This window comes from Macaca thibetana, chromosome 20, assembly GCF_024542745.1.
Source record: "Macaca thibetana thibetana isolate TM-01 chromosome 20, ASM2454274v1, whole genome shotgun sequence".
NCBI classification, from domain to species: domain Eukaryota; kingdom Metazoa; phylum Chordata; class Mammalia; order Primates; family Cercopithecidae; genus Macaca; species Macaca thibetana.
The window spans coordinates 55,926,903-55,952,852 of NC_065597.1; the positions used below are offsets into that span (position 1 = coordinate 55,926,903).

Genomic DNA, 25,950 nt, shown 5'->3' on the forward strand with positions numbered 1-25,950 from the left:
CAGAGAAGGGACAGGCTGTCTGAGTAGACTTCGGTTTTTTCTTTCCTTTTTTTTTTTTTTTTTTTTTTTTTTTTTTTGTTGTTTTTTTTTTATTTTTTTTTTTTTTTTTTTTTTTTTTTGAGATGGAATCTCACTGTGTCCCCCAGGCTGGAGTGCAGTGACGTGATATCAGCTCACTGCATTCAAGCAATTCTCCTGCCTCAGTCTCATGAGTAGCTGGGACTGCAGGCACGTGCCACCACGCCCTGCTAATTTCTGTATTTTTACTAGAGATGGGATTTCACCATGTTGGCCAGGCTGGTCTTGAACTCCTGACCTCAGGTGATCCACCCGCCTCAACCTCCCAAAGTGCTGGGATTATAGGGATGAGCCACTGTACCTGGCTGGGATATTTTTTAATTGTAATTTTAATTAATTTTTAAAATAGAGATGGGGGAGGGTCTCACTATGTTGCCCAGGCTGGTCTCGAACTCCTGGCCTCAAGTGATACTCCTGCCTTGGCCTCCTAAAGTGCTGGGATTACAGGCGTGAGCCACGGTGCCTGGTCATGACTTCTGGTTTCAAAACGCCCCAGCAGAGGGATCTGCAGAGTGGGAGTTGCTGTCAGTTGGTGATCATGGGGTGCCTTTCCCTACGGACCCAGCCTAGGACCCAGCCTAACTAGGACTTTGACCTGCATCGGGGGATAAGGGGGGTTAGGGAGCTTAGGTGGGGCAGTAGCCTCTGGTAGTGCCAGGTTTCTCTATGAGATGGCACTATCAAGAGTGTCTTTGTCGATGGCGTTTGGAGAACATGCCGCAGGGCTGGGAAAGCCATCTGCTCCGCCTGGTGCTTCCTCTATGATGCTATTCTCGTACGTGGGCACTCAAAAAATCCCACCCAGGCCAAGCGTGGTAGCTTATCATGCCACTAATCTCAGCACTTTAGGAGGCCGAGGCAGGAGGATCACTTGAGGCCAGGAGCTTGAGGCCAACCTGGGCAATGTAGTGTGACCCCGTCTATTTAAAAAATTAATTAATTTAAAATTAAATTTAAATTTAAAAAATTCCAGCCAGGTGCGGTGGCTCACACCTGTAATCCCAGGACTTTGAGAGGCTGAGGCAAGTGGGTTGCTTGAGCCCAGGAGTCTGAGAACCAGCCCGGGCAACACTGCAAAACCCCCATCAAGAAATACAAAAAAATTAGCCAGGCATGGTGGCAGCATGCCTGTAGTCCCAGCTACTAAGGAGGCTAAGGTGGGAGGATCACTTGAGCCTGGGAGGTTGAGTCTGCAGTGAGCTGTGATTGTGCCACTGCAGTCCCGCCTGAGCGACAGAGCAAGACCCTGTCTCAATAAATAAATAAATAAATAAATAAATAAAGACATTCTAACCATTCCTAGACATTCATAATTCTCATTTATGGGCCACTTAAATGATTGGAAAAATATTTCTTACAATGATAATAAAATAATAATAATGATAATATTGAAAATGTACTGAGTACCAGCTATGGTGCTGGGTTCAGTGTTGCATACTTTATTTGGATTCTCACATTTCATCCTTAAAACCAGCCTTTGAAGTGGAGATTATTATCATCTCCATTTCACGGATAGGAAAACTGAGACTTGGAGAGATGAGTTGTCAGATGGCTAGTTGGTGGTGGGGAAGGGGGTTGGAATTTTTCTATGCTATTTGACTCAGCCTGGAAGTCAAGAAGGCAAAAAAGTTCCGGTCAGAGGAAGGGAGCAGGCAGTAGGGGGCAGTAAACCACAGTGAGAGGGGCCAGGGAGCTAGGCCCCAGGACAGTGGCTCCCAAGGAGTGAGCACCTAAATGGAAGCCCGGTGGGCTGAGCAGTTAAGAGGCAAGTTCAGAAAGGACAAGGGGCCCCAGATACTCTCCGGGCTGCCCCTATGCAGAGCCCATTCCTCCCTACAGTGTATATAGGTCACACCACAGGCCACCCCGGGGAGAGCCCCACACCTGGGGATGTCATTCTCTGCCCTGATGCCTAACTTAGGAGATCCACTGCCATGGATGCCGGCTCTGGCAGGGGGATCTGAAGGATGAACCACCCGTAGCAGTCAAGTCTAGAAGCTGGGTCTTCTGAAGCCAGGCTGGGGGTTCTGGTCATTTACAGAACATAGGCAGAAAAAGTTGGAGCCTTATGTTTGGGGCACAGACTTTATAGATAACAGCAAAGGGGTCGCTACTGCGGTTTAAAGCAAAATGGAAGCCACAGATCTAAAAGGCTTTTTGGATCACCACACTAAGGTACATTTCTGATGTCCTGTTTGCAATTAGTGTTATTTTGGTTATTTTTTCATCATGTGCCTATAACACTGTTGGTCTTCCAAGACCGTTATTTCAACGGTAACTACTTCTGGGTTCCTTGCTTTTGTGCTTTGTCTATCTAAAAAAGTCTCCTGGTCTGGCCAGGCACGGTGGCTCAGGCCTGTAATCCCAACGGTTTGGGAGGCTGAGGCAGACACATCACCTGAGGTCAGGAGTTTGAGACCAGTCTGGCCAACATAGTGAAACCCCATTTCTACTAAAAATTCAAAAATTAGCCGGGTGTGGTGGTGTGCGCCTGTAATCCCAGCTACTTGGGAGGCTGAGGCAGGAAAATCATTGGACCCAGGAGACGGAGGTTGCAGTGAGCCGAGATTGCGCCATTGCACTCCAACCTGGGCAACAGAGCAAGACTCTGTCTCAAAAAAATAAAAAAGTATGGAAAAAGAAAAATTTTAAAAATAATAAAAATTTAACTGTTAAAAAAAAAAAAAAAAGATGGAACAAGGTAACATTTGATCTTAGGGAGAAACTGCACTGATAGATGCCAAAACTGGCCCTCTGTGAGTAGTAGAAATATAACGTGAGCCATTTGTGTTTTTTTTTTTTTTTTTTTTGAGATGGAGTCTCACTCTGTTGCCCAGGCTGGAGTGCAGTGGTGCGATCTTGGCTGATTCCTGCCTCTGCCTCCCAGGTTCAAGCTGTTCTTTTGCCTCAGCCTCCCAAGTAGCTGGGATTGCAGGCACCCGCCACCATGCCCGGCTAGTTTTTGTATTTTTAGAAGACACAGAGTTTCACCATGTTTGACAGGCTGGTCTTGAACTCCTGATCTCATGTGATCCGCCTGCCTCAGCCTCCCAAAGTGCTGGGATTACAGGAGTGAGCCACTGCACCCAGCCAATAATTTTAAAGTTTCTAGCAGCCACATTTTAAAAGGTAAAAGGGTCTGGGCATGATAGCTCACACCTGTAATCCCAGCATTTTGGGAGATCAAGGTGGGAGGATAGCTTGAGGCCAGCAGTTCAAGACCAGCCTGGAAACCATAGTGAGACCCCATCTCTACAAAACAATTTTAAAAAAGAAAAAAATTAGCCAGGCATGGTGCTGTATGCTGGTGGTCCCAGCTGCTCAGGAGGTCGAGGCAGGAGGACCACTTGAGCCTGGGAGATCAAGGCTGCAGTGAGTCACGATCACACCACTGCTTTTCAGCCTGCACAACAGAGCAAGACCCTGTCTAATTAAAATCAGCTGGGTGTGGTGGCTCACTCCTGTAATACGACTACTTTGGGAGGCTGAGGTGGGAGGGTCGCTTGAGGCCAGGAATTTGAGACCACTCTGAGCAACACAGCAAGACCCTATCTCTACAATAAATTTAAAAATTAGCCAGGCATGGCGATGTGTGCCTGTGGCCCCAGCTACTGCGGAGGCTGAGATGGGAGGATTGCTTGGGCCTGGGAGGTCAAAGCAGCAGTGAGCTATGATGGCACTATTGCACTCCAGCTTGGGAGACAGGGTGAGACTCTGTCTCAAAAATATTTTTTAATTTAATTTAAAAATAAGTTCCTCAGTCACACTAGCCACATCTCCGGTGCTCAACAGCCACCTACTGCTTGTGGCTATTGTGCTGAGCAGTGCAGAAAAAAAAACATCTCCATCATCACAGAAGGTTCTACGGACAGCACTGCCTTGAACAATAAACACTTGCTTTCCTCTTTTCTTTGCAGATCAGTGAGATTGTCGGCTATGAGATAAAGCCCACCGAAACGACCTGCCTCTCAAATATGCTCGAATTTGGATTCGGCAAATTCGTTGAAAAGTAAGGGCTTATCCCCTCCTTCAGGAAGGGTTTTGGTCAAAGGATCTGTAAGTTCCCACAGTGATCTGATTGGCCCCATATAAGGCTGTTTATTTTATTTTTTTCCTTGTGGCGTAGGGTGGCTTAAGGCTACTTAATTACCTCCAACTCTCAACTCGTATTGGTGAAGCTTCTGTTTTTAGCTGCAGAACTGCTGATGGGTTATGACTAGAAAATTGAGTCATGGATTTTATTTCAAAGGGAATTTTTTTTTTTAATGTTTTTTGAACCTGAGCTTCAAGCCCAGCTCTCAGTGATTGGGGGCAAAACCATTCAACCTTTCTGTACCTCAGTTTCCTCTTCTTTAAACAAACAAAGCAATAACGCTCTCTGAGCTTTAAGACTGTATGAAACCTGTTACAAGAAAAAGTCTGTTCTCGCCTGGGCATCGTGGCTCATGCTTGTAATTTCAGCACTCTGGGGGGCCAAGGCAGGCAGATCAGTTGAGGTCAGGAGTTCAAGACCAGCCTGGCCAACATGGTGAAACACCCATTTCTACTAAAAATACAAAAGTTAGCCAGGCACGGTGGCACACACCTGTAGTCCCAGCTACTCAGGAAGCTAAGGCCAGAGGATGGCTTGGACCCAGGAGGCAGAGGTTGCAGTGAGCCATTGCACTCCAGCCTGGGCGACAGAGTGAGACTCTATCTTAACTAAAAAAAAAAAAAAAAAAAAAAAAAAAAAAAAGGTCTTTTCTCTTGCTTTCTTCCCTTCTCCGAATTCCCCTGGAGTTTGTGTGTGTGAGAATTTTGCTATTTGAATGCTATTTCTAGAACAGAGCTTCTCAGGACCCTGCTTGCTTTTCCACACCTCCTTCAGGGTGATGGGTGGGGAGATGTTACATTGCCTGGACTGGAGACCCTGTTAGGCAGGTGTGGCACCCAGACCCGCTGCATCAGCATCAGCTAGGAACTAGCTAGAAGGCACGTTTTCAGGGCCCACCCAACCCACATAATCAAATTCTGTGGATGGGCCCTGCAATCTGCATTTTAACAAATCCTCCAGGTCAGCACTGTCCAAAGCAGCATCCACTGGCCATGTGTGGCCACTGAGCCCCTACAGTGCAGCTAGTCTGAATTAGATGTACTGTAAGTATAAAATACAGGCTTGATTTCGAAGACATACTACAAGAAAAAGGAATGCAAAATACCTAACAATTTTTAATATCGATTAATATTGAAATGATAATATTTTGGATATATTGAATCAAGTACATTATTGGAACTAATTTCACCTATATCTTTTAATATTTTTTAAATGTGGCTACTAGAAACTTTATTTTATTTTATTTATTTTTATTTTATTTTATTTTGGAGACGGAGTCTCACTCTGTCACCCAGGCCAGAGTGCAATGGTGCAATCTCAGCTCACTGCAACCTCCGCTTCCCATGTTCAAGCGATTCTCCTGCCTCAGCCTCCCAAGTAGCTGGGATTACAGGCTCCCTCCCGCCACCACGCCTGGTTAATTTTTGTATTTTCGGTAGAGATGGGGTTTCCCATGTTGGCCAGGCTGGTCTTGAACTCCTGATCTCAGGTGATCCATCTGCCTTGGCCTGCCAAAGTGCTGGGATTACAGGCGTGAGCCACCACGCCCGACCTTAACACATTTATCCATCACAAAAAGCTAGTGTCCTAGGTCCTACAGTCCTAATATTATTCTCATTTTACAGATGAGGAAATAGACTTCAGATTATTAGCTGTTGATCACAGCTAGCAACTGAAATAACGAACATTTCACTTAGGAAAGAATCAAGATTTGAACATAAGCAGGCTTCCATTACCAGGCGGGCCTTAACCATGACCCTTCACCGCCAAAAAAGTAAACCCCTCTCCGGAGACAGCGAGTGAACAAAAAAACATACAGCTGTTCTTATACTTTCCACGCATACATGTTCAACTGTGACCAATTCAGAAGTGGAAGCACTTGGCTAAGTTGTTTACTTCTGTGGTTCCATTTGTAACATGAGAAACAGATTAGAGTTAGGATTAGGAGAAAAGGCATGTCACCTGAACTGATTCCATGTCTGGAGACTCAGCCACCACCGTTTAGGGAGGTGTGATATCGCATGTATTCCACCCACACCACAGTTAATGCAGCTTCATCACAGCTTATAGTTAATGCGCTTCTCCAGCACATTTTGGATGAGGTCAACTCTTGATATATTTCATGAATTCCCAAACTGATTAATCCCTCATCTGTGCAATCATTTGCATTCTAAGTCATAATCTAGGGTAATTCATGAGGCCTGGTGCCAGCATTTGGTCTTATTTAATTGAACCCAAAAGCCTGTGATACAGGCATATGGGGACCTGAGGCCTGTCGAGAGACTTGGCCACAGCCACGTAGCCAGTGAGTGCTGGAGGCTGGGCCTTGTGACTGCTTGTCTCATACTCATCTGGGCTGGCACCTGCCTTTATTAATTATTCCCAATAAGCACACTCATTTTGGTCGCCTCTCATAGGCCATATTTAAGTCAATGACCACACTGCTGAGGTCCTGATCAGTCCTTGTTTGTAATTTTCTGCCCCTAATCTTCCTCCCTTCTCGAGGCTAAATGAGGGTTCTCAGCTCTATTTAATTGGTCCTATTTAATTGAACACATGTGAACAGTTCTGTTAGTTCTGTTACTCTTTTTTTTTTTTTTTTTTTTTTTTTTTTAGATGGAATTTTACTCTTGTTGCCCAGGCTGGAGTGCAATGGCATGATCTTGGCTCAATGCAACCTTTGCCTCCCAGGTTCAAGCAATTTTCCTGCCTCAGCCTCCCAAGTAGCTGGGATTACAGGCATGTGCCACCACACCAGGCTAATTTTGTATTTTTAGTAGAGACGGGGTTTCACCATGTTGGTCAGGCTGGTCTCAAACCCCTGACCTCAGGTGATTCACCTGCCTTGGCTTCCCATAGTGCTGGGATTAGAGGAGTGAGCCACCATGCCTGGCCTAGTTCTATTGCTCTTTCTAAGAAAGAGAAGGGAGAAGGCACATTATAAGGGTGGAAGAAGAAACATTAGGGTAGGAGTCCAATTAGGGGGATTTGGTGTCAATACCCAGTTCCAGGACTCCCTGGCTGTGTGATTTTGGAGACGTCACTTGCTTCCTCTGAGTGTTGGTTTCCTGACCTATGAGTAAATATCAGATGGTCTCTTCTACACTGAAGGATACAATGAAAGACAGGGCTGAGGCAGAGAGAACGGTCCCTTTTTCCACTTCCAAGAACTTGGCTTTCCAATTCTTTGCCACACCTGGGTTTTAGGACCCAGATCTCCATGTGGACACAAGAAGAAAGGAATTTGTTAGCCCCTTCTCTCTCTCCCTCTATGCCCCTTTCTGTAGAACAGAGAGGCCATGGACGGGTGGACCCAGTATCAGGAAAACAGTAGGTGTTTTTGAAAGGGGAAGGGATGGGAAGTGGAGCAAGACCCATCACATAAATTAACAGAGGTTCAAAATCTGAATAAGAAATCAGAATACTGGCTGGGCACGGTGGCTCACGCCTGTAATAACAGCACTTTGGGAGGCCGAGGCGGGCGGATCGCTTGCGGTCAGGAGTTCAAGACCAGCCTGGCCAATATGGTGAAACCCCGTCTCTACTAAAAATACAAAAATTAGCCAGGTATGGTGGGGGGCACCTGTAATCCCAGCTGCTCGAGAGGCTGAGGCAGGAGAATCGCTTGAATCCGGGAGGCAGAGGTTGCAGTGAGCCAAGATCGCACCACTGCACACCAGCCTGGGCATCGCAATGAGACTCCGTCTGGGGAAAAAAAAAAAAAAAAAAAAAGAAATCAGAATATGGGCAAATTAGGCATAAACAAAGATGGAAAGAAGAGGTCTTATTTTAGTGACCTTACAACAGTGGTTCTCAACTGGGGGCCATTTCCCACCCCTAAGGGACGCTTGGAAATATCTGGAGATATTTTTGGTTGTCACAACTGGCAAAAGATGGGGACAGGGCTGGGGAGTCTGCTGCTGGCGTCTAGTGGGTAGAGACCGGGGATGCTGCTAAACACCCTAGAAGGTATGGTACAGCTCCCCATGACAATTATTCAGCCTATGTCAGTTTGCCAGGGCTCTTCAAAAGACAAAGCAATAAATTTAGTTATAGTCTAATTGGCTTTTAATCAAGATTCATGAATCAGGGCAGCCTCTGTTTTCCAAAACAGAATGAGAGTTCCCACTGGGCAGTAGCACAATGGTAAGTTTTATAAGGAAACAGAACAATACGAAAAAAAAAAGATTAATTAACGTCAGGTTATTTTTTTATAAGGGTTCAAGCAGAGGGAACTTCCTTATTCTCTGACTCAGGTAGACTGGAATCTCCTGTTTTCAGGAAAAACTGTCCTGTTCTGGGATCTATCTCCTTCCTCAAAGATTCAGTTTGATTACATGCCATTTAGCGTGAGTGACTCCATTTTGGTTTCATCTGGTCTGCTGGGGTCTAGTGCAGGAGCTCAGTTCAGAATAGTGACCTGCCGTAATTTTTGTTGAACAGGCTGCTCTTACAACATACCACAGACTGAGTGGCTTACACCACAGAAATTTATTGTCTCATAATTCTGGAGGCTTAAAGTCCAAGGCCAAGATGTAGACAGAGTTGGTTCCTTCTGAGGCCTCTCTCCTTGGCTTGCAGATGGCTGTCTTCCCCTATGAATTGTCATGGTCTTCCCTCTGTGTGTCTGGGTCCTAATCTCTTCTTATAAGGCCACGAATTATAATGGATTAGGGCCCACCCTCATGACTTATTTTAATTTAATTACCTCTTTAAAGATCCTTTCTCCAAATAGAGTTACATTCCGAGATATTAGGGGTTAGAATTTCAATATATGAATTTTTGGGGAGACAATATTTAACCCATAACATGGCCCAAAAATGTCAGAGGTGCCAAGGGTGAGAAACCCTGCAAAACACTGGCGGTAGCTGGCAGATCTTAGAGCAGGATAGTAAACTTTTTGGTCAAATTAAGGGCTTTTGGAGATTCTCCTAAGACTGAGCTGAAATTCCTCCTCTTTTTTTTTTTTTTTTTTTTTTTTTTTTGAGACAGAGTTTTACTCTGTTTTCCAGAGTGGAGTACAGTGGTGCAATCACGATCGCGGCTCACTGCAACCTCTACCTCCCAGGCTCAGGCGATCCTCCCATCTCGGCCTCCTGAGTAGCTGGGACTACAGGCACATACCACACCTGGCTAATTTTTGTGTTTTTAGTGGAGATGGTGTTTTGCTATGTTGCCCAGAATGGTCTCAAACTCCTGACCTCAAGTAATCCTCCCTCCTTGGCCTCCCAAAGTGCTGGGACTACAGGCATGAGCCACCACGCCTGGCCTGAAGTTTCTCCTTTGATGTGTCTTCTCTGCCTCCTGTTGATGTTGCTGTTGCTGTGTTCTCTCTTTAGATTGGAGCCCATTGGTGCAGCCGCCAGCAAGGAATACTCTCTGGAGAAAAACTTGGATAAAATGAAGTTAGATTGGGTTAACGTGACATTCAGCTTCGTGAAATACAGGGACACTGTGAGTCTCACTCCAACTGCAGCCCCCACTTGAAAGCAGCCCCATTTGTTATGCAGTAGATTACAGAAACGATTCATTCAGAACGGCGACAGAACTCACAGAGGAATAATCGCTCACGTCTTGATTGTTTCCTCCTGTCTGCCTTTCTGTGTTGCTCATCTTTCCTCTCAGCACCACCAAAGAGACGCATTCTTCAAATCAGAAAGGCCTTTTGATTCAGAGCAAGAAGTTTTCTCAGTGCAAAAGAACCAAGCAAGCCTCCTAAATCAGCACCTCCCAGTGAAGGTGCAGGCTTGCACACCATTCCAAAGCTTCCCAGTCCCCTCAGAAGCACAGCAGCAGACAATGACTAGTGTTTCTCAGGTGTCGATGCTTGCAGGAATCACCGGAGATCTTGTTGAAATGCCGGTTCTGATTCAGCAGGTCCAGGATGGGACCTAAGATTCTGCAGCTCTAACAAGCTCCCAGATAATATTGATCAATTTTGAATAGTAAGGGTGTAGGTTTCTTTCTTTTCACTTGCACTTGTAGAAAACACAGGAGTTTGTACAGTGCATGCGAAGGTGCATACCCCTGAAGCGTTTGCTCAGCTGTCTTTAGGGTCTGGCTTGCTTTGGGGATAGAGTGTGAGGTAGGGATGAGAACTGCAGCTCTGGGGGAGCTATAAATCATGGAGGCAATAGGTTGATACACACATCCTGCAGACCATTGGTTCTTTTTTTTTTTTGAGATGGAGTCGCGCTCTGTCACCCAAGCTGGAGTGCAACTGTGTGATCTCAGCTCGCTGCAACCTCTGCCTCCCGGGCTCAAGCGATTCTCATACCTCAGTCTCCTGAGTAGCTGGGATTATAGGTGCCTGCCACCACACCCAGCTAATTTTTGTATTTTCAGTAGAGATGGGGTTTCACCATGTTGGCCAGGCTGGTCTTGAACCCCTGACCTCAAGTGATCCGCCTGCCTCAGCCTCCCAAAGTGCTGGGATTACAGGCGTGAGTCACCATGTCAGGCCCAACCATTGATTCTTAAAGCAGCGCTTCCAAACTTGCATTGTAGAATCATCTGGGATGCTTTAAAATCTCCCAATGGATTCTTCCTGGCTCCTCCCCTCCCAGAATGCCTAGGCATCTGTATTTTTAAGGCACCCCTGGTTTTTCTCATGTGCAATGTGGATTGAGAACCAAAAGCTCCCAAGCTTCCCTCCTCCCCCAGGCTGCATATTATCTACTTGTGACTTCTTTCCCTATTCAGCTTAAAAGAGCTGTAGGGATAAAAAGATGTGATCCCTTTCTTCACCTAGCATGAAGGTCATTCAGGGCCAATACTCCTATAAATATAAAGACAGATTAACAAGATAAAAGCATTAAAATTTTATTTATTCAAAGTTTTACATGACATTTGAACCCTCAAAACTGAAGACCCAAGGAAAACTGTATTTTTGGGCTTAGGTTTGATGAAGAATGGACAGCTGTATGGAAATGAAATTGAACAAAAGAGTGTGGTATAATGGTCTAGACTGGGTGGAAGCCTAGCGAGACCTGCCTGTTCAGATTCTTCTTGGTCTTTCTGTGTAGCAGTCCTTCCTCCGAGGCATAGGGCAAGACCCCTCCGGAACAAGGGTCTTGTGACCCACTATGGGACAAGGTTGCTCAGAGAATTTCTTTATGGCCTGCTGTCTTGGTCAGAGTAATATTTCTGGGTTTTATGGCTTGCTTCGGGAAAGAGGAGTTTAGTTTCTATGGACTGCCTTAGGGGAAAGATAAAGGAGCAGGAGAAAGGAAGAAAAAGATGGACAGAAAGATCTTGCTTCCAAGGCCTTCCAATGTCCTTCAGTGCAAAATACTCAGCAAATCAAGGTGCAATGCTTCGGGGTATTGTGGTGTTCTGAGCCCCAACAGAACTATACATGAGCCGATGAGAGGGAAGAGAGCTGAGGGCACAGGGTCTCATTACTGAGCCTCTCCCAGCAAGGGTGACCCAGCCACCATGGGTCTCAGAAGAGTGGCTACATGATCAGCTTGGATTAGACACTGCTGTAGAGGCTGTTGGGGTGACAAGAGGAGTGTAAGCTAGGAACCTGGGGAACAGTTCACTTATACCTGGCCAGTCTGCAGAGTTTTTGCCTAAAGTAACTATAGGCAAGGATCAGTAGCTAAATGGGGATCAAGAAACCACTTTATTAATAGCCCAGCACACCTCCCAGTGCTGAGCTACTGGTAAAACATAGATAAGAGAATACATGCCAGGCCCAATTTAGCCTCCTAGATTAGACTTGAAAGAAGTGAGAACAGAGCGAGAAAGACCAAACCTGCCCCAGGGGTCAGACCCTTGTCAGCTTGCTTGCCACAATGGCCCAGGAGAAAAAGTGCCAACCACAGGGCCTGGCCTTTAAGGCACACCTTAGACTTTACCTACTAGTAAAACAGGACCACTTGGTCAGGCTTCGTAACTCACACCTACAATCCCAGGACTTTGGGAGGTACAAGTGAGAGGATCACTTGAGCACAGGAGCTCGAGAACAGCCTGGGTAACATAGCAACACCCCATCTCTACAAAAAAAAAAAAAAAAAATTAGCTGAGTATGGTGATGTGGGCCAGCTACTTGGGAAGCTATTTGAGAAGCTGAGGCAGGGAGATTGCTTGAGCCCAGGAATTTGAGGCTGCAGTAAGCTATGATTGCAGCATTACACATTACACTCCAGCCTGGGTGACGGAGACCCTGTCTCAGAAAAGACCCAATAAATGTATAAAACAAGCCAGGCATGGTGGCTCACACCTATCATGCTTGTAATCCCAGCATTTTGGGAGGCTGAGGCAGGCAGATCACTTGAGGTCAGGAGTTTGAGACTAACCTTGCCAAGGTGGTGAAACCCCATCTTTGCTAAAAGTATAAAAATTAGCCCAGGGTGGTGGTGCTTGCCTGAAATCCCAGCTACTCGGGCAGCTGAGGCAGGAGAATCAATTGAATTCGGGAGGCGGAGGTTGCAGTAAGCTGAGATCATGCCACTGCACTCCAGCCGAGGCGACAGAGCAAGACTGTCTCAAAAATAAATAAATAAATAAATAAATAAAATAAATAAATAAATAAATGAAACAGAGGTCCCCAAACTTTCTTGGTTCACAATGCCTTTGTGTCTAAGTACTTTTTTCACAGTGCCCTTAGGCCAAAAGAAATACCTAATAGCTTTGTTTATGCAGTAATTAGGTCCAAACAATTTAATAAGGATTTATGCTCTAACAACTCAGCCACTGTTTGAAAAAAATACACCTACATTAAAAGAAAAAATAATGGTTGTATTTTATTTTTAAATAACCACAATCATTTACTTTGAGTTGGCTGCGGTGCCCCAGGGCACTTCAGTTCACAGGGTGGAAACCGCAGGTCTAGGCCTAACTAGTCAGATTAGCAGCTGATCTTCCTACCGGAGGGAAAGGAGAGCCAGGAAAGCAAGTGGAGAAGCAGGAACACAGGGAAAGGGGCAGAAATCTTCCTCTCCAGCAAATTCTATCTGTGAGTCTTGGATTAGACTGTATTTGACTTCTGCAAAGGGGGTGGACAATAAATGTCTTTAAAAAAAATTTTTTAGAGATGGGGTCTTGCTATGTTGCCCAGGCTGGTCTTGAATTCCTGGGCTCAAGCAATCCTCCTACCTCAGCCTCCCAAAGTGCTGAGATTACGGGCATGAGCCACCTTGTCCAGCCTAAATATCTTTAATAACATTTTCAAGGAAGAAAGTAGAAGTCCTATCCCCTGCAAGACATAGATTCCTACCCCATGAGAGTGGAGTTCTGAGCTGTGAGGTCCTAAGGGATCAGCATGAAAAATGGGGAGGTGGCTGGATGCAGTGGCTCAAGCCTGTAATCCCAACACTTTGGGAGGCTGAGGCAAGAGGATCGCTTGAGGCCAGGAGTTCGAGACCAGCCTGGGCAACAGTGAGACCCCATCTCTTAAAAAAAAATCCAAGCTGGGCACGGTGGCTCATGCCTGTAATCCTAGCACTTTGGGAGGCCGAGGCGGGTAGATCACCTGAGGTCAGGAGTTTGAGACCAGCCTGGCCAATATAGTGAAACCCTGTCTCTACTAAAAACACAAAATTAACTGGGTGTGGTGGCATTTGCCTATAATCCCAGCTATTCGGGAGGCTGAGGAAGGAGAATCACTTGAACCCAGGAGGTGGGCGTTGCACTGAGCTGAGATTCCGCTGCTGCCCTCCAGCCCAGGCAATAGGAGTGAAACTCTGTCTTAACAACAAAAAAAAAAAATCCAGGCATGGTGGCATATGCCTGTAGTCCTACCTACTTGGGAGGCTGAGGCAGGAGGATCCCTTAAGCCCAGGAGTTTGAGGCTGCAGTGAGCTAGGATCGAGCCATTGCACTCAGGCCTGGGTGAAGAGACCTTGTCTCTAATAAATATATTTTTTAAAAAGGAAAAGAAAAATGGGGAGGTTTCACAATTTTGACAAGGTGGGGCGTCTTTGTTTACAGGATACAAGCATCTTGTGTGCAATTGATGACATTCAAATGCTACTCGATGATCACGTGATAAAGACGCAGACCATGTGTGGCTCCCCATTCGTCAAACCAATAGAAGCAGAATGCCGGGTAAGAGGAAATGAAGTTGAATGCTTTGAGATGTTTCATTAGCCCTGCGTTTCTCAGAGGAGGGGAAAGGTTTTCAAGTTCAGTTAACAAAGAAAGTTGCCTTGTCCTAATTGGAAAAAATAAATAAATAAATGACACAGTGGCTTACACCTGTAACCCCAGTACTTTGGGAGGCCGAGGTGGGCAGATCACCTGAGGTCAGGAGTTCAAGACCAACCTGGCCAACATGGTGAAACTCCGTCTCTACTAAAAATACAAAAATTAGCCAGGCGTGGTGGCAGGTGCCTATAATCCTAGCTTCTTGGGAGGCTGAGACAGGACAATCACTTGAACCCAGGAGGCGGAGGTTGCAATGAGCCGAGATCGCACCATTGCACTCCAGCCTGGGCGACAAGAGTGAAACTCCGTCTCAAAAATAAATACATTGATTAATTAATGACAAAAGACTGAAAGCAATAACCATCCAAGTAAGCATATGGTATGCTGAGCCTTTGCAACTGTCTGCCAAAAGAGAAGATGAGATTTGAATGCACCAAATACACATGCATTTGGGAAGCATCTTATGAGCTATGGTACTCTAGAATGTAAGCTACCTGAAGGTAGGGGTTTGGCCTCCTGTGCTCATTGTTTGTAGCAGTGATATGGGCTAACGACACAAACTCTGAAGCCAGATGACCTGAGTTTGAATTCTGGCTCTGCTCCTTATTAGGGATGTGACCTTGGGCACATTACTAAACTGTTGTGTTTCAGTTTCTACATCTGGAAAATGCGGTTTGTAATCACATCTACCTGGTAAGGCTGTGGGATTAAATTGGTTCCATATACTTAAAGCACTAGACCATTGCTTGTCACAGATTATGTATATAACTATTATAATTATTCTGCTAGAATGTGAGCTCCACAGTGGGCAAAGTTCTTGTGTGCTTCATTCATTGCTATGTTCACATCACCTGGAGCAGTGACCAGAGAACAGGGGGACGTCAATAATTATTTGTTAAACAAGTGACTGACTGAATGAATAAATGCATGACTCCATCCATTTGCTTGGTCCATGGGCCTGTGATGCAGAGTGGCAGGTTTATGATTCAGATATGAATTGCTAAATTCACAGAAATGGGAAGAAAAGCTAATTCGCATACAAGACAATTTGGATGCCTGGTTGAAATGCCAAGCCACCTGGCTGTACCTGGAACCAATCTTCAGTTCAGAGGACATCATAGCCCAGATGCCAGAAGAGGGGAGGAAATTTGGCATTGTTGATAGTTACTGGAAATCACTTATGTCTCAAGCGGTAAGTTTTTATACCCTAATAACTCTTACCAGCAGAAATACAAATGTTTCCTCATTATGCATCTAGTCACCCTCCTTGAAACTTATAAATGAACTGGAGTTTTGGAAAATCAATCTTTTTGTATCTTCTTCTAATTTCAAAAGTTATTATTAAAAATGCAAACATATGACTGGTGCGGTGGCTCGTGCCTGTAATCCCATCACTTTGGGAGGCCAAGGCAGGTGGATCACTTGAGGTCAGGAGTGCCAGAACAGCCTGGCCAACATGGTGAAACATCCCATCTCTACTAAAAATACAAAAATATATATATATGTGTGTGTGTGTGTATGTATATATGTATATATGTGTGTGTGTATATATACATGTATATATACACATATATGTATATGTATGTATATATGTGTATATATACACGTATATATGTATATGTATATATGTATGTACATATGTATGTATATATACATATATACGTATATATATGTGTGTATATATACGTGTGTGTATATATACGTGTGTGTGTGTGTGTGTATGTACGTATATTAGCCAGGCATGGTGGTGCATGCCTGAAATCCCAGCTACCTGGAGGGCTGAGGTGGGAGGATCACTTGAACTCAGGAGGCGGCGGTTGCAGTGAGCTGGAATCGTGCCACTACACTCCAGGCTGGGAGAGCGAGATTCTGTCTCAAAAAAAATTAAAAAAAAAAAAAAAAAGCAAATACAAATACATAACATAGAAAGTAGAAGCCTTTTGGAATCCCACTTCCCAAGCAGTAACTATAGGCAGTTTGTATTATTTAACTGTCATTTCTTATGAGGTTTTATTTGTTGCAGGATAATGTAATAACACTTTTATAGCTTGAGAATCCTTTTAGAATTCCAACAATTATCCACATTTGGTTACGCAGTTATTTAACAAATGTTTATTCAGTGCCTACAATGACCCAAGTGTTATACTGGAAATCAGAAAATACTTGAAGGTGGCAAGAATATGATTTCTGTCTTCATAGAATTTGCTGCCTTGGCTAAGTGCGGTTGCTCACACCTGTAATTCCAGCACTCTGGGAGGCCAAGGCAGGTGGATCGCTTGAGCTCAGGAGCTGGAGACCAGTCTTGGTAACATAGTGAAACCCTGTCTCTACTAAAAATATAAAAAATTAGCTGGGTATGGTGGCATGCACCTGTAATCCTGGCTATTCTGAGGCTGAGGCAGGAGGATCCCTTGAGCCTGGGAGGCGGAGGTTGCAGTGAGCCCAGATTGCGCCACTGCACTCTAGCCTGGGCAACAGAGGGAGACTCTGTCCCCCACACCCAAAAAAAAGAGTAATATACAAATAGTTATTAGAATACAGAAGAGTGATTTGGTTGTCTTAGGGTGTCAAGGAAGGCCTCTAAAGCAGGAACGTTGGGATCAAGCCTTGAAGGATGGTAAGTTCATTGGGTGTGCAAGGCACCTAGTGGCATCTTTTATGAGGTCAAATCATTTTCCTTTTTTAAGTGAAGTGTGATCAAATTGGGGTGCACTTAAAAAGATTTTGCTGCAAGGGAATTTATCTTCCTTGCTTTGTTCGCGAGGGTGAGATAAATGGGAATTTAGATTGTCCAACCAGCATAAGCCAATTCTTTATTAGTTAAGGTTCTTTGGGTGCAAGTGACAAAAACCAACTCAGGATAGCCGGAACGAAAAGACCAAACTAGTGTCTCATGGAACGCAAGGCCAGATAGCGCAGCCAAGCCTCACAAAAGATGCATCTAGAACCCAGAAGCCTCTTCTCTTAGGAACTCCTTCCATCTCTCTGATCTCAGCTCCTCTTTCCTGGCCTTGCCTTAGTCTCTCTCTCTCTCTCTCTTCCCCCCCCATCTCTCTCTCTTTCTCTCTCTCTCTCTCTCCCCCTCTCTCTCTCTCTCTCAAGACTAGCTTGCTCTACCATTCCATCACACAGAGAGACATAATCCTCACTCAGCCCAGACTAGTATAGAATGTCATGGTTTGGATTCTAAACTCCCTGGGTTAAAATATGATTGGGCTTGATTGGTTTCAGGTACCCAATCCCTGCCCAGTCAACCTTGATCAGAGGAACAAGGTCATGTTCCATGAGCATTCACCCCTGTGCAGTTAGGAAGCGGATCAGGAGGCAGTTAGCTGGACAAGGAGTGCTGTCAGTTGATAGGTCACACATTCATTACAATGACCAATGTCAGAACTTGGAAACCTCGTGATAAGTCTCACCTTTTTTAATGGAACCCAGGTGAAAGATAACAGGGTTCTGGTGGCAGCCGACCAGCCACGGATGGCCGAGAAGCTTCAAGAAGCCAACTTTCTCTTGGAGGACATCCAGAAAGGGCTGAATAATTACTTGGAGAAGAAGAGACTATTCTTCCCCAGGTATCCAGCATTGTTCTTTTACTTGGAATTACATTCTTGCCCCATATGTAGGTAGAATTCCATTTTTCATACCAAGAGTTGACTTCAACCAATCTAGTCTATACTCTTTCCTGGTTTTCCATTCTCCAAGACAGCTTTCAGGAATGGTGCATGACTTCACGGTCTTTATTTAGTGTGAGGTTGAATGGACACCAGTGGGTGTCAAATGCACACGTTGTCCAGACCAACACTGTTATTTTTCCGAATTATACGGGGGTAGAGTATTCATGACTATGAGCCTGGATTTTGGAGTTAAACAGACCTCCTTTGGCATCCCAGCTTTTCTACCTAGTAGTCTTGAGGCCTCCAGCAAATCTATCCAAGCCTCAGGTTTCCCACTGTAAATCTGGGATATAGTAATGGCCCTTACTCCATGTATTTGTTGTACAGATTAATGAGCTAACACATGTAAAAACATTAGCACCTAGACTATGTGTTTAAGAAACATCAGTCCATTTTTTATACCATCAAATTTTGTAGTTTCTGGTAGGTATGCTTATACATATTTGACTCTTTTCCTCCCCCACAAAAACCAATCTTCTGCATAAAAGTCAAGGAAGTTTTAGGTTAGTTCCAGGCCAGGCATGGTGGCTCACGCCTGTAATCTCAACATTTTGGGAGACCAAGGTAGGAAGATTGATTGAGCTCAGGAATTTGAGACCAGCCTGGACAAGATGGGGAAATTCCACCTGTACAAAAAAAAATACAAAAAATAAGCCAGCCTAGTTGTGTGTGCCCATGGTCCCAGCTACTCAGGAGACTGAGGTAGGAGGATCACTTGAGCCTGGGAGGCAGAGGTTGTAGTGAGCCAAGACTGCATCAGTGCACTCCAGCCTGGGCAACGGAGTCAGACCGTGTCTCCAAAAAAAAAAAAAAAAAAAAAAGGAGAAGGTTAGTTTCAGAAAGGTGAGTTCTCATTCCTGACATTCCTAATAATCTATCCATGACTACTTCACCATTGACGGTCACCGCATGTCATTTGACCCCAATTAGGATGTTTGATCCTAATTTACCTTTAAGAAACATAAATTTTAGTGTTTCTTTATGTGAACACAAAGTTAGTTCCCTGCTGCTTACCAAAAAAAAAAAAAAAAAAGTGATTTGTTAGAAACTCAGAAGTATGGCTGGGCACGGTGGCTCATGCCTGTAATCCCAGCACTTTGGGAGGCCAAGGGGGCAGATCACCTGAGGTCAGGAGTTCAAGACCAGCCTGGCCAACATGGTGAACACCCTGCCTCTACTAAAAATACAAAAATTAGCCAGGTGTGGTGGGGGGGCACCTGTAATCCCAGTTACTTGGGAGACTGAGGCAGGAGAATTGCTTGGACCTGGGAGGCAGAGGTTGCAGTGAGCTGAGATCATACCACTGCACTCTAGCCTGAGCGATGGAGCAAGACTCTATTTCATAAATAAATAAATAAACTCAGAAGTATCTTTGGTATTTATTCAATTCAGCATTATCCAATAGAACTTTCTACAATGATAGGAATGTTCTTTGTCTGTACTGTCTAATACAGTAGCCCTTAGTCACCAGTGGCCACTGAGCGCTTTATATGTGGCTGAGGTGACTGAGGAAGCCAATTTTTAACTTAGTTGATATTACTTTTTAATGTCAATAGCCACATATGGCTAATAGCTTTTGTATTGGATAACACATTATAGTGGAAGAGACCCTGGTTTAGAAGCATAAGGCTTGGGAAGAGATTAAACTCAGGAAACACCTGAGGTTTGGGTTTCTAGTTCTAGACCCACTCCTGTTATTCCTAATTAAAATAGGAATAATAGACCCGGTGTGGTGGCTCCTGCCTGTAATACCAGCACTTTGGGAGGCCAAAGTGGGCAGATCACCCAAGGCTGGGAGTTCGAGACCAGCCTGGCCAAAATGATGAAACCCTGTCTCTACTGAAAATACAAAAATTAGCTGGGTATGGTGGTGGGCATCTGTAATCCCAGCTATTTGGGAGGCTGAGGCAGGAGAATCGCTTGAACCTGGGAGGCAGAGATTGCGGTGAGCTGAGATGGCGCCACTGCACTCCAGCCTGGGTGACAGAGCGAGACTCTCTCTCAAAAAAAATATGAATAATAGCACTAATATAGCATTTACCTTACACCAGGACCCTGCTCTACTAATAAGTGCTTTACACTTATTAACTAATTTAATCTTTGTAATACTCTTATGAGTTTGGGAACATTATTATTGTCCCTGTTTTATAAATGAGAAGATAATGATTTGCCCAAAGATATAAGACTGATAAAATGATCAAGCTAGAATTGATACCCAGGAAGTCTGGATAAGATATTCAACCATTTAACTTCTCTGAGCCACACGTTTTCCCTAAGTTAAACACACACATACACACACACACACACACACACACACACAAATACCTTGATATTTCTTTATGCATTTTTATGAAATAAAATTAAATACTCTCAGCAAACACTTTGAGAATGTTTTTGATAGCCACATAATTTAAGTTAATTTCATCTTGAAAATACAGATTGCTAAACAAAGATTTTAATTTTAAATTATACAAATATATTATTATTACTGTTATGGCCATTGAGCCTTATTCGTTATAGCACATGATGGAGATAGAGGGAGTGCATATCCATAGAGATCGCCCATTTGATCACCCATTTGATCACTTGGGAGTGGGAGAGATTGACATCTCATTGGATATTGGTTAGTTGGTCATCAACAGATAATTACTACTCTTTCTACTTGCTCAACACTGTAGATACAGTGTATTCATTTGCTTTGCTGAATAACAAATGACCCCAAAAGTTAGAAGTATGAAACAACAATCATGTATTTAGTTCATAATTCTGTAAGTTGGCAGATTGAGCTGGGCTTGACTGGGTGGTTCTTCTGGTCTCACTGGGGCTCACTCATGACTGCAGTTAGCCATCAGTCAGCATCCTTAATTGCTTGTCTGGTCATTGGCTTCCTACTGGCTGGGCAACAGGTAGTTGGGCCACATGTCTTTTATCCTGTAGAAGACTAGCCTGGGTTTATTTATAAGGTGGTGGTCACAGGGTTCCTAAGAGCAGCAAGAGTGAAAGCATCATGGCCTCTTGATGCCTAGGCTTAGAACTTGCACAGGCTCGTGTTCTCTTACATTCTCTTAGCCAAAACAAGACACAGAGCCAGCTCAAGTTTGAGAAATGTGAAAACAGACTCCACTCCTTGATGAGAGGAACTGTAAATATCGTGGCCATTTTTGTAATCCACCATATTTGGTAAAGACCATAATCACAAAATCCCTCCATCAGCCTGATGGTCACAGTACAGGTTTGAACACTGGACATTTTCTGAAGGTTTATTGTTGCTGCTTTTAGGCCTGAATAAGAGATGAAATTGTCTTATTATCTTTAAAAGATAGTAGAGGGCCGAGTGCAGTGGCTCACCCTTATAGTCCCAGCACTTTGGAAGACGAGGTGGATGGATCACTTGAGCCCAGGAGTTCGAGACTAGCCTTGGCAACATGGCAAGACCCCGTCTCTACAGAGTATACAAAAATTAGACGGGCGTGGTGGCATGCGCCTGTAGTCCCAGCTACTTGGGAGGCTGAGGCGGGAGAATTGCTTGAGCCCTGGAGGCCGAGGCTGTAGTGAGCTATGATTGCACCATTACACTCCAGCCCAAGTGACAGAGCAAGACCCTGTCTCAAAATAAATAATAAATAAATAAATAAAATGAAAGATGGTAGAGGCCTCTGCATGTAGGTAGGCTCATTATTAACATTTGCTTTCTTGTATCATGCCTGTACAATGTTCCTGCATGGATGGAGAGAAGGAAAGACAAGGAAATCTCTCTCTCCTGCCCCTACCCAGCGGTTCTCAACACTGACATCAGAACTGACCTGAAATTTAAAAAAATACAAATTTCATCAGCCGCACCCCCAGATCAATTCTATTAGAATCTCTGGGCAGTGGGACTGTGGCACTGGCATTTCGTATGAGCTCCCCAGGTGATTCTAAAGTGCAGGCAAAGTTGAGAATTGCTGTTCTGCCTGGGCTCTTTTCAGCTGATAGCACCCACCCCCCAGCCCTATGAAACCCACATATGCCAGCTTTTATTCTTTCTCTTGCTCTTAGAGAAAACCATCGCTTGTTGGCCTTTTAGCTAAATCAAGTTTGGTATCTCAGATTCAAAACCATCTCCAAGCTGGATGTAATGGCTCATGCCTGTAATCCCAACTACTCAGGAGGCTGAGGAGAGAGGATTGCTTGAGCCCAGGAATTCAAGTCTAGCCTGGGCAATATGGCAAGACCTCATCTCTTAAGAAAAGCAAAACTCCACCTTCCATGCCCCAGATGAAAAGTGATAAAAGAGAGTGGTGGGCCTTTGTGAAGACCGCAGGACATAGCTGGTATTCACCTAGGTATGGACTACCTGTCAGAGAGTATCACCTTGCTAGAAAAAGTTCTTGGAAGAGGTCGCAGTTACCATCTTTCTTTGCTTTGAAATAGGTTCTTCTTCCTATCAAATGATGAGCTACTGGAAATCTTGTCTGAGACAAAGGACCCTCTCCGAGTGCAGCCGCACTTGAAGAAGTGCTTTGAAGGAATTGCCAAGCTCGAGTTTATAGACAATCTGGAAATTGTAGGTATGATCAGCTCAGAAAAAGAAACTGTTCCATTCATCCAGAAAATCTACCCAGCTAATGCCAAGGTAATTCCTCTTACCCATTTTTGGTTCTTTTCTCCATAACAAAGTAAACCAGAGAGCATATTGGCTAAGCACTGGGACTCTAGTTCCAGACTGCCTGGGGTATGGAACACTCAGGTTCCACAATGTAACGACTGAAGATTTGGGGAAGTGACTCAGTCTTTCTTAGTCTCAGTGTACCCATCTCTAAGATGGAGATTATACTGCAACCCACATGATATATTAAATTTGTGGATTTTCACCCAGTTCGATGTGGAGTCAATTGCAGGAATCAGATCAAAACAGCCGATGCTGTTTAGATTTCCATGTGCAGAGTTCAGTTGAAAGCGATTCAGTTAGACAGGTAGCTTCCCGGGGCACTCATTTTAAAGATCAATAAAACATCATAGAATCAATGAGAGCTATAATGCTACTTAACTCAGGTTTTCATACATATGTCCTTATATAATGAGTAAAGTATAAATTACTTCCATTTCTGCTCAGTGACAGCATCCTCAAGTGGAAACAGACAAGCAAGCTTAGCCTTGCTTTGTTAACTGTTTTTGCCACCCACACATATAAACTGCAGCAACCAGGAGTCACATTACCAATGCAGACACCAGCTAGCTTACAAGCACCTGAAGTCAACAGCTACAGTTACCTGAAATTCTAACACTGAATAATTTGCTGCATATTTGAATTTCCTTATGGAGCTTTAATCAAAATCCAAATGACCAGGTTGCATCCCATACCAATTAAATCAGGAAGTCTAGGGATGGGAGTCAGTCATCAGTATTTTTAAAAGATCTCCAAGTGATTTCAAGGAGCAGCAAAGTTTGAGACCCATTGGAATAATGCATGAATCAGAGCTGTTCATTTAAAAGATGCAATTTATTTTATGAACTGACAGATGTTTCATTTGCCTTCCGAGAAGTTGTCTGTTTCAGAAAATGACATGAAAGTAATGCATGTTAAAAATGGGCAGGGCACGGTGGCTCACACTGTAATCCCAGCACTTTGGGAGGCCAAGGCGGGTGGATCGCCTGAGGTCAGGAGTTCGAGACCAGCCTGGCCATCATGGCGAAACCCTGTCTCTACTAAAAAGCCAGGTGTAGTGGCACATGCCTGTAATCCCAGCGACTTGGGAGGCTGAGGCAGGAGAATCGCTTGAACCCGGGAGGCGGAAGTTGCAATGAGCTGAGATCGTGCCATTGCACTCCAGCCTGGGTGACAAGAGTGAAACTCCGTCTTGAAAAAAAAAAAAAAAGAAAAATCTATTTCCCCTTTAGAAGGCATACGCTTCTGAGAATACAGAAAATAAGTGTAAAGCAGATAAAGAATATTGGCTGGGGCCAGGTGCCATGGCTCACACCTGTAATCCTAGCACTTTGGGAGGCTGAGGCAGGAGGATCTCTTGAGGCCAGGAATTCAAGACCAGCCTGGGCAACATAGAGAGACCCCGGCTCTACAGAAATATTTAAAAGTTAGCCGGGCATGGTGGCGTGTGCCTGTAGTCCCAGTTACTCAGGAGGCTGAGGCAGGAGTCACTTGGGCAGGAGTTCAAGGCTGCAGTGAGCCAGGATTGTGCCACCGCACTCCAGTCTGGATGACAGAACAAGGCCCTGTCTCTCTCTTTTAAAAAAAAAGAGAGAGAGAGAGACTAGGTGCAGTGGCTCATGTCTGTAATCCCAGCACTTTGGAGGCTGAGGCGGGCAGATCATGAGGTCAGGAGGTCAAGACCATCCTGGCCAACATGGTGAAACCCCGTCTCTACTAAAAGTACAAAATCAGCTGGGCGTGGTGGTGCACATCTGTAATCCCAGCTACTCAGGAGGCTGAGGCAAGAGAATCGCTTGAACCAGGGAGTCGGAGGTTGCAGTGAGCCAAGATCGTGACACTGCACTCCAGCCTGGCAACAGAGCAAGACTCCATGTCAAAAAAAACAGAGAACTGGGAAAGAGACAATATTGACTTGAAAAGGTGCCTAGCCTTTGGCCTCCCTCCAGCCATGTCCAGAGAGAAAGCTGTGTTCTACCCACTGTCCCTCCCTCTGGGCTTTGGTTGACTGTTGCACCCTCTCTCTGTCTTGCTCCATAGGGCATGGTGGAAAAGTGGCTCCAGCAGGTGGAGCAGATGATGCTTGCCAGTATGCGAGAAGTCATTGGACTTGGGATTGAAGCATATGTCAAGGTAAACAAGAATCAGGGTACACGTGCCGGGACACTAGTGCACTAAAGAGAACATTGGGGAGAAGGTTCATGTATCAGTAGTTCAGTTGGACGCTCTGCCTTCTACCAAAACCTGTCCCTCTGCACCTCTCTTTCCTTTACCTGTGAACCCTGGGGCAATGAACCTACTCCTGGTGAGATGTTGGCAGTTAGAAGCAGGTGATGCAAGAGAAGAGGGTTAGCTGGAACCCTCTGGTTGCCACGGACCAGTCCTTTTTGTCAAATGGAATTAATGGCACAAGGTCTATTTAGAGTCCCTTAATAATTCATTTACCTTACAGATGCCCTGAATGGCATAACTCATGTTCCCAAAGCTTTAAGGGAAACAGGTATGATTTAAGCCTTAAGACAAAAGAACCTATCAGAATAACTTGATACCCAGCCTGTAGTAACATTCATGTTGACTCTAGCTCTCTTTCTTTCTTTTTTTGTTTTCTGAGATGGAGTCTCACTCTGTCTTCCAGGCTGGAGTGCAGTGGTGTAATCTTGGCTCACTGCAACCTCCGCCTCCCGGGTTCAAGCGATTCTCCTGCCTCAGCCTCCCAAGTAGCTAGGACTACAGGCACCCACTGCCACACCCAGCTAATTTTTGTATTTTTAGTAGAGATGCGGTTTCACCATGTTGGCCAGGCTTGTCTCGAACTCCTGACCTCAAATGATCTACCTGCCTCGGTCTTCCAAAGTGCTGGGATTACAGGCATGAGCCACTGCTCCCAGACAACTGACTAACTTTCTTACTTTCTTATTCCCAGGACCCACAGAACAAAGCAATACTCAACACCCTCACACTAAAGTCCTAGGGACTGAGCCTGCTGTCCCTTGAAATAGTATTTGCATTGTAAAATGAAAGACCAATCCCTTTTCCTATGACATGCTCTGAATCAAAAATTAAAGAAAAGCAGTTACCGGTATGAAATTATTTCATCCAAATCAAATCTATCAAGTTTCATCCTCAGATCAAACTTTTTCTGTAAAGAGCCAGATGGTAAATATTTTCAACTCTGCAGGCCACATTCCCAAAGCAACTATTTTTAAAAATAAATTTTATTATGCATATTTAAGGTATACAACATAATGTTATAAGATACATATGTATAGTAAATGGGTACTGTAGCTTTTCCCTTGTAGCAC

General features: G+C 44.6%; 1 protein-coding gene across 2 annotated transcripts in view; it reads left to right on the plus strand.

Annotated features, from left to right (window-relative positions):
* The window catches only part of DNAH3 (dynein axonemal heavy chain 3), a 207,683-nt gene that overhangs the window by 64,702 nt on the left and 117,031 nt on the right, over positions 1-25,950 (plus strand). For both annotated transcript variants that reach the window (XM_050772636.1, XM_050772637.1), the window contains exons 19-25: positions 3,996-4,087; positions 9,511-9,625; positions 14,108-14,224; positions 15,336-15,515; positions 17,762-17,898; positions 22,414-22,615; positions 24,689-24,781. In XM_050772636.1, coding sequence (XP_050628593.1) covers positions 3,996-4,087; positions 9,511-9,625; positions 14,108-14,224; positions 15,336-15,515; positions 17,762-17,898; positions 22,414-22,615; positions 24,689-24,781 — 936 coding nt within the window. The remainder of the gene's footprint in view (positions 1-3,995; positions 4,088-9,510; positions 9,626-14,107; positions 14,225-15,335; positions 15,516-17,761; positions 17,899-22,413; positions 22,616-24,688; positions 24,782-25,950) is intronic.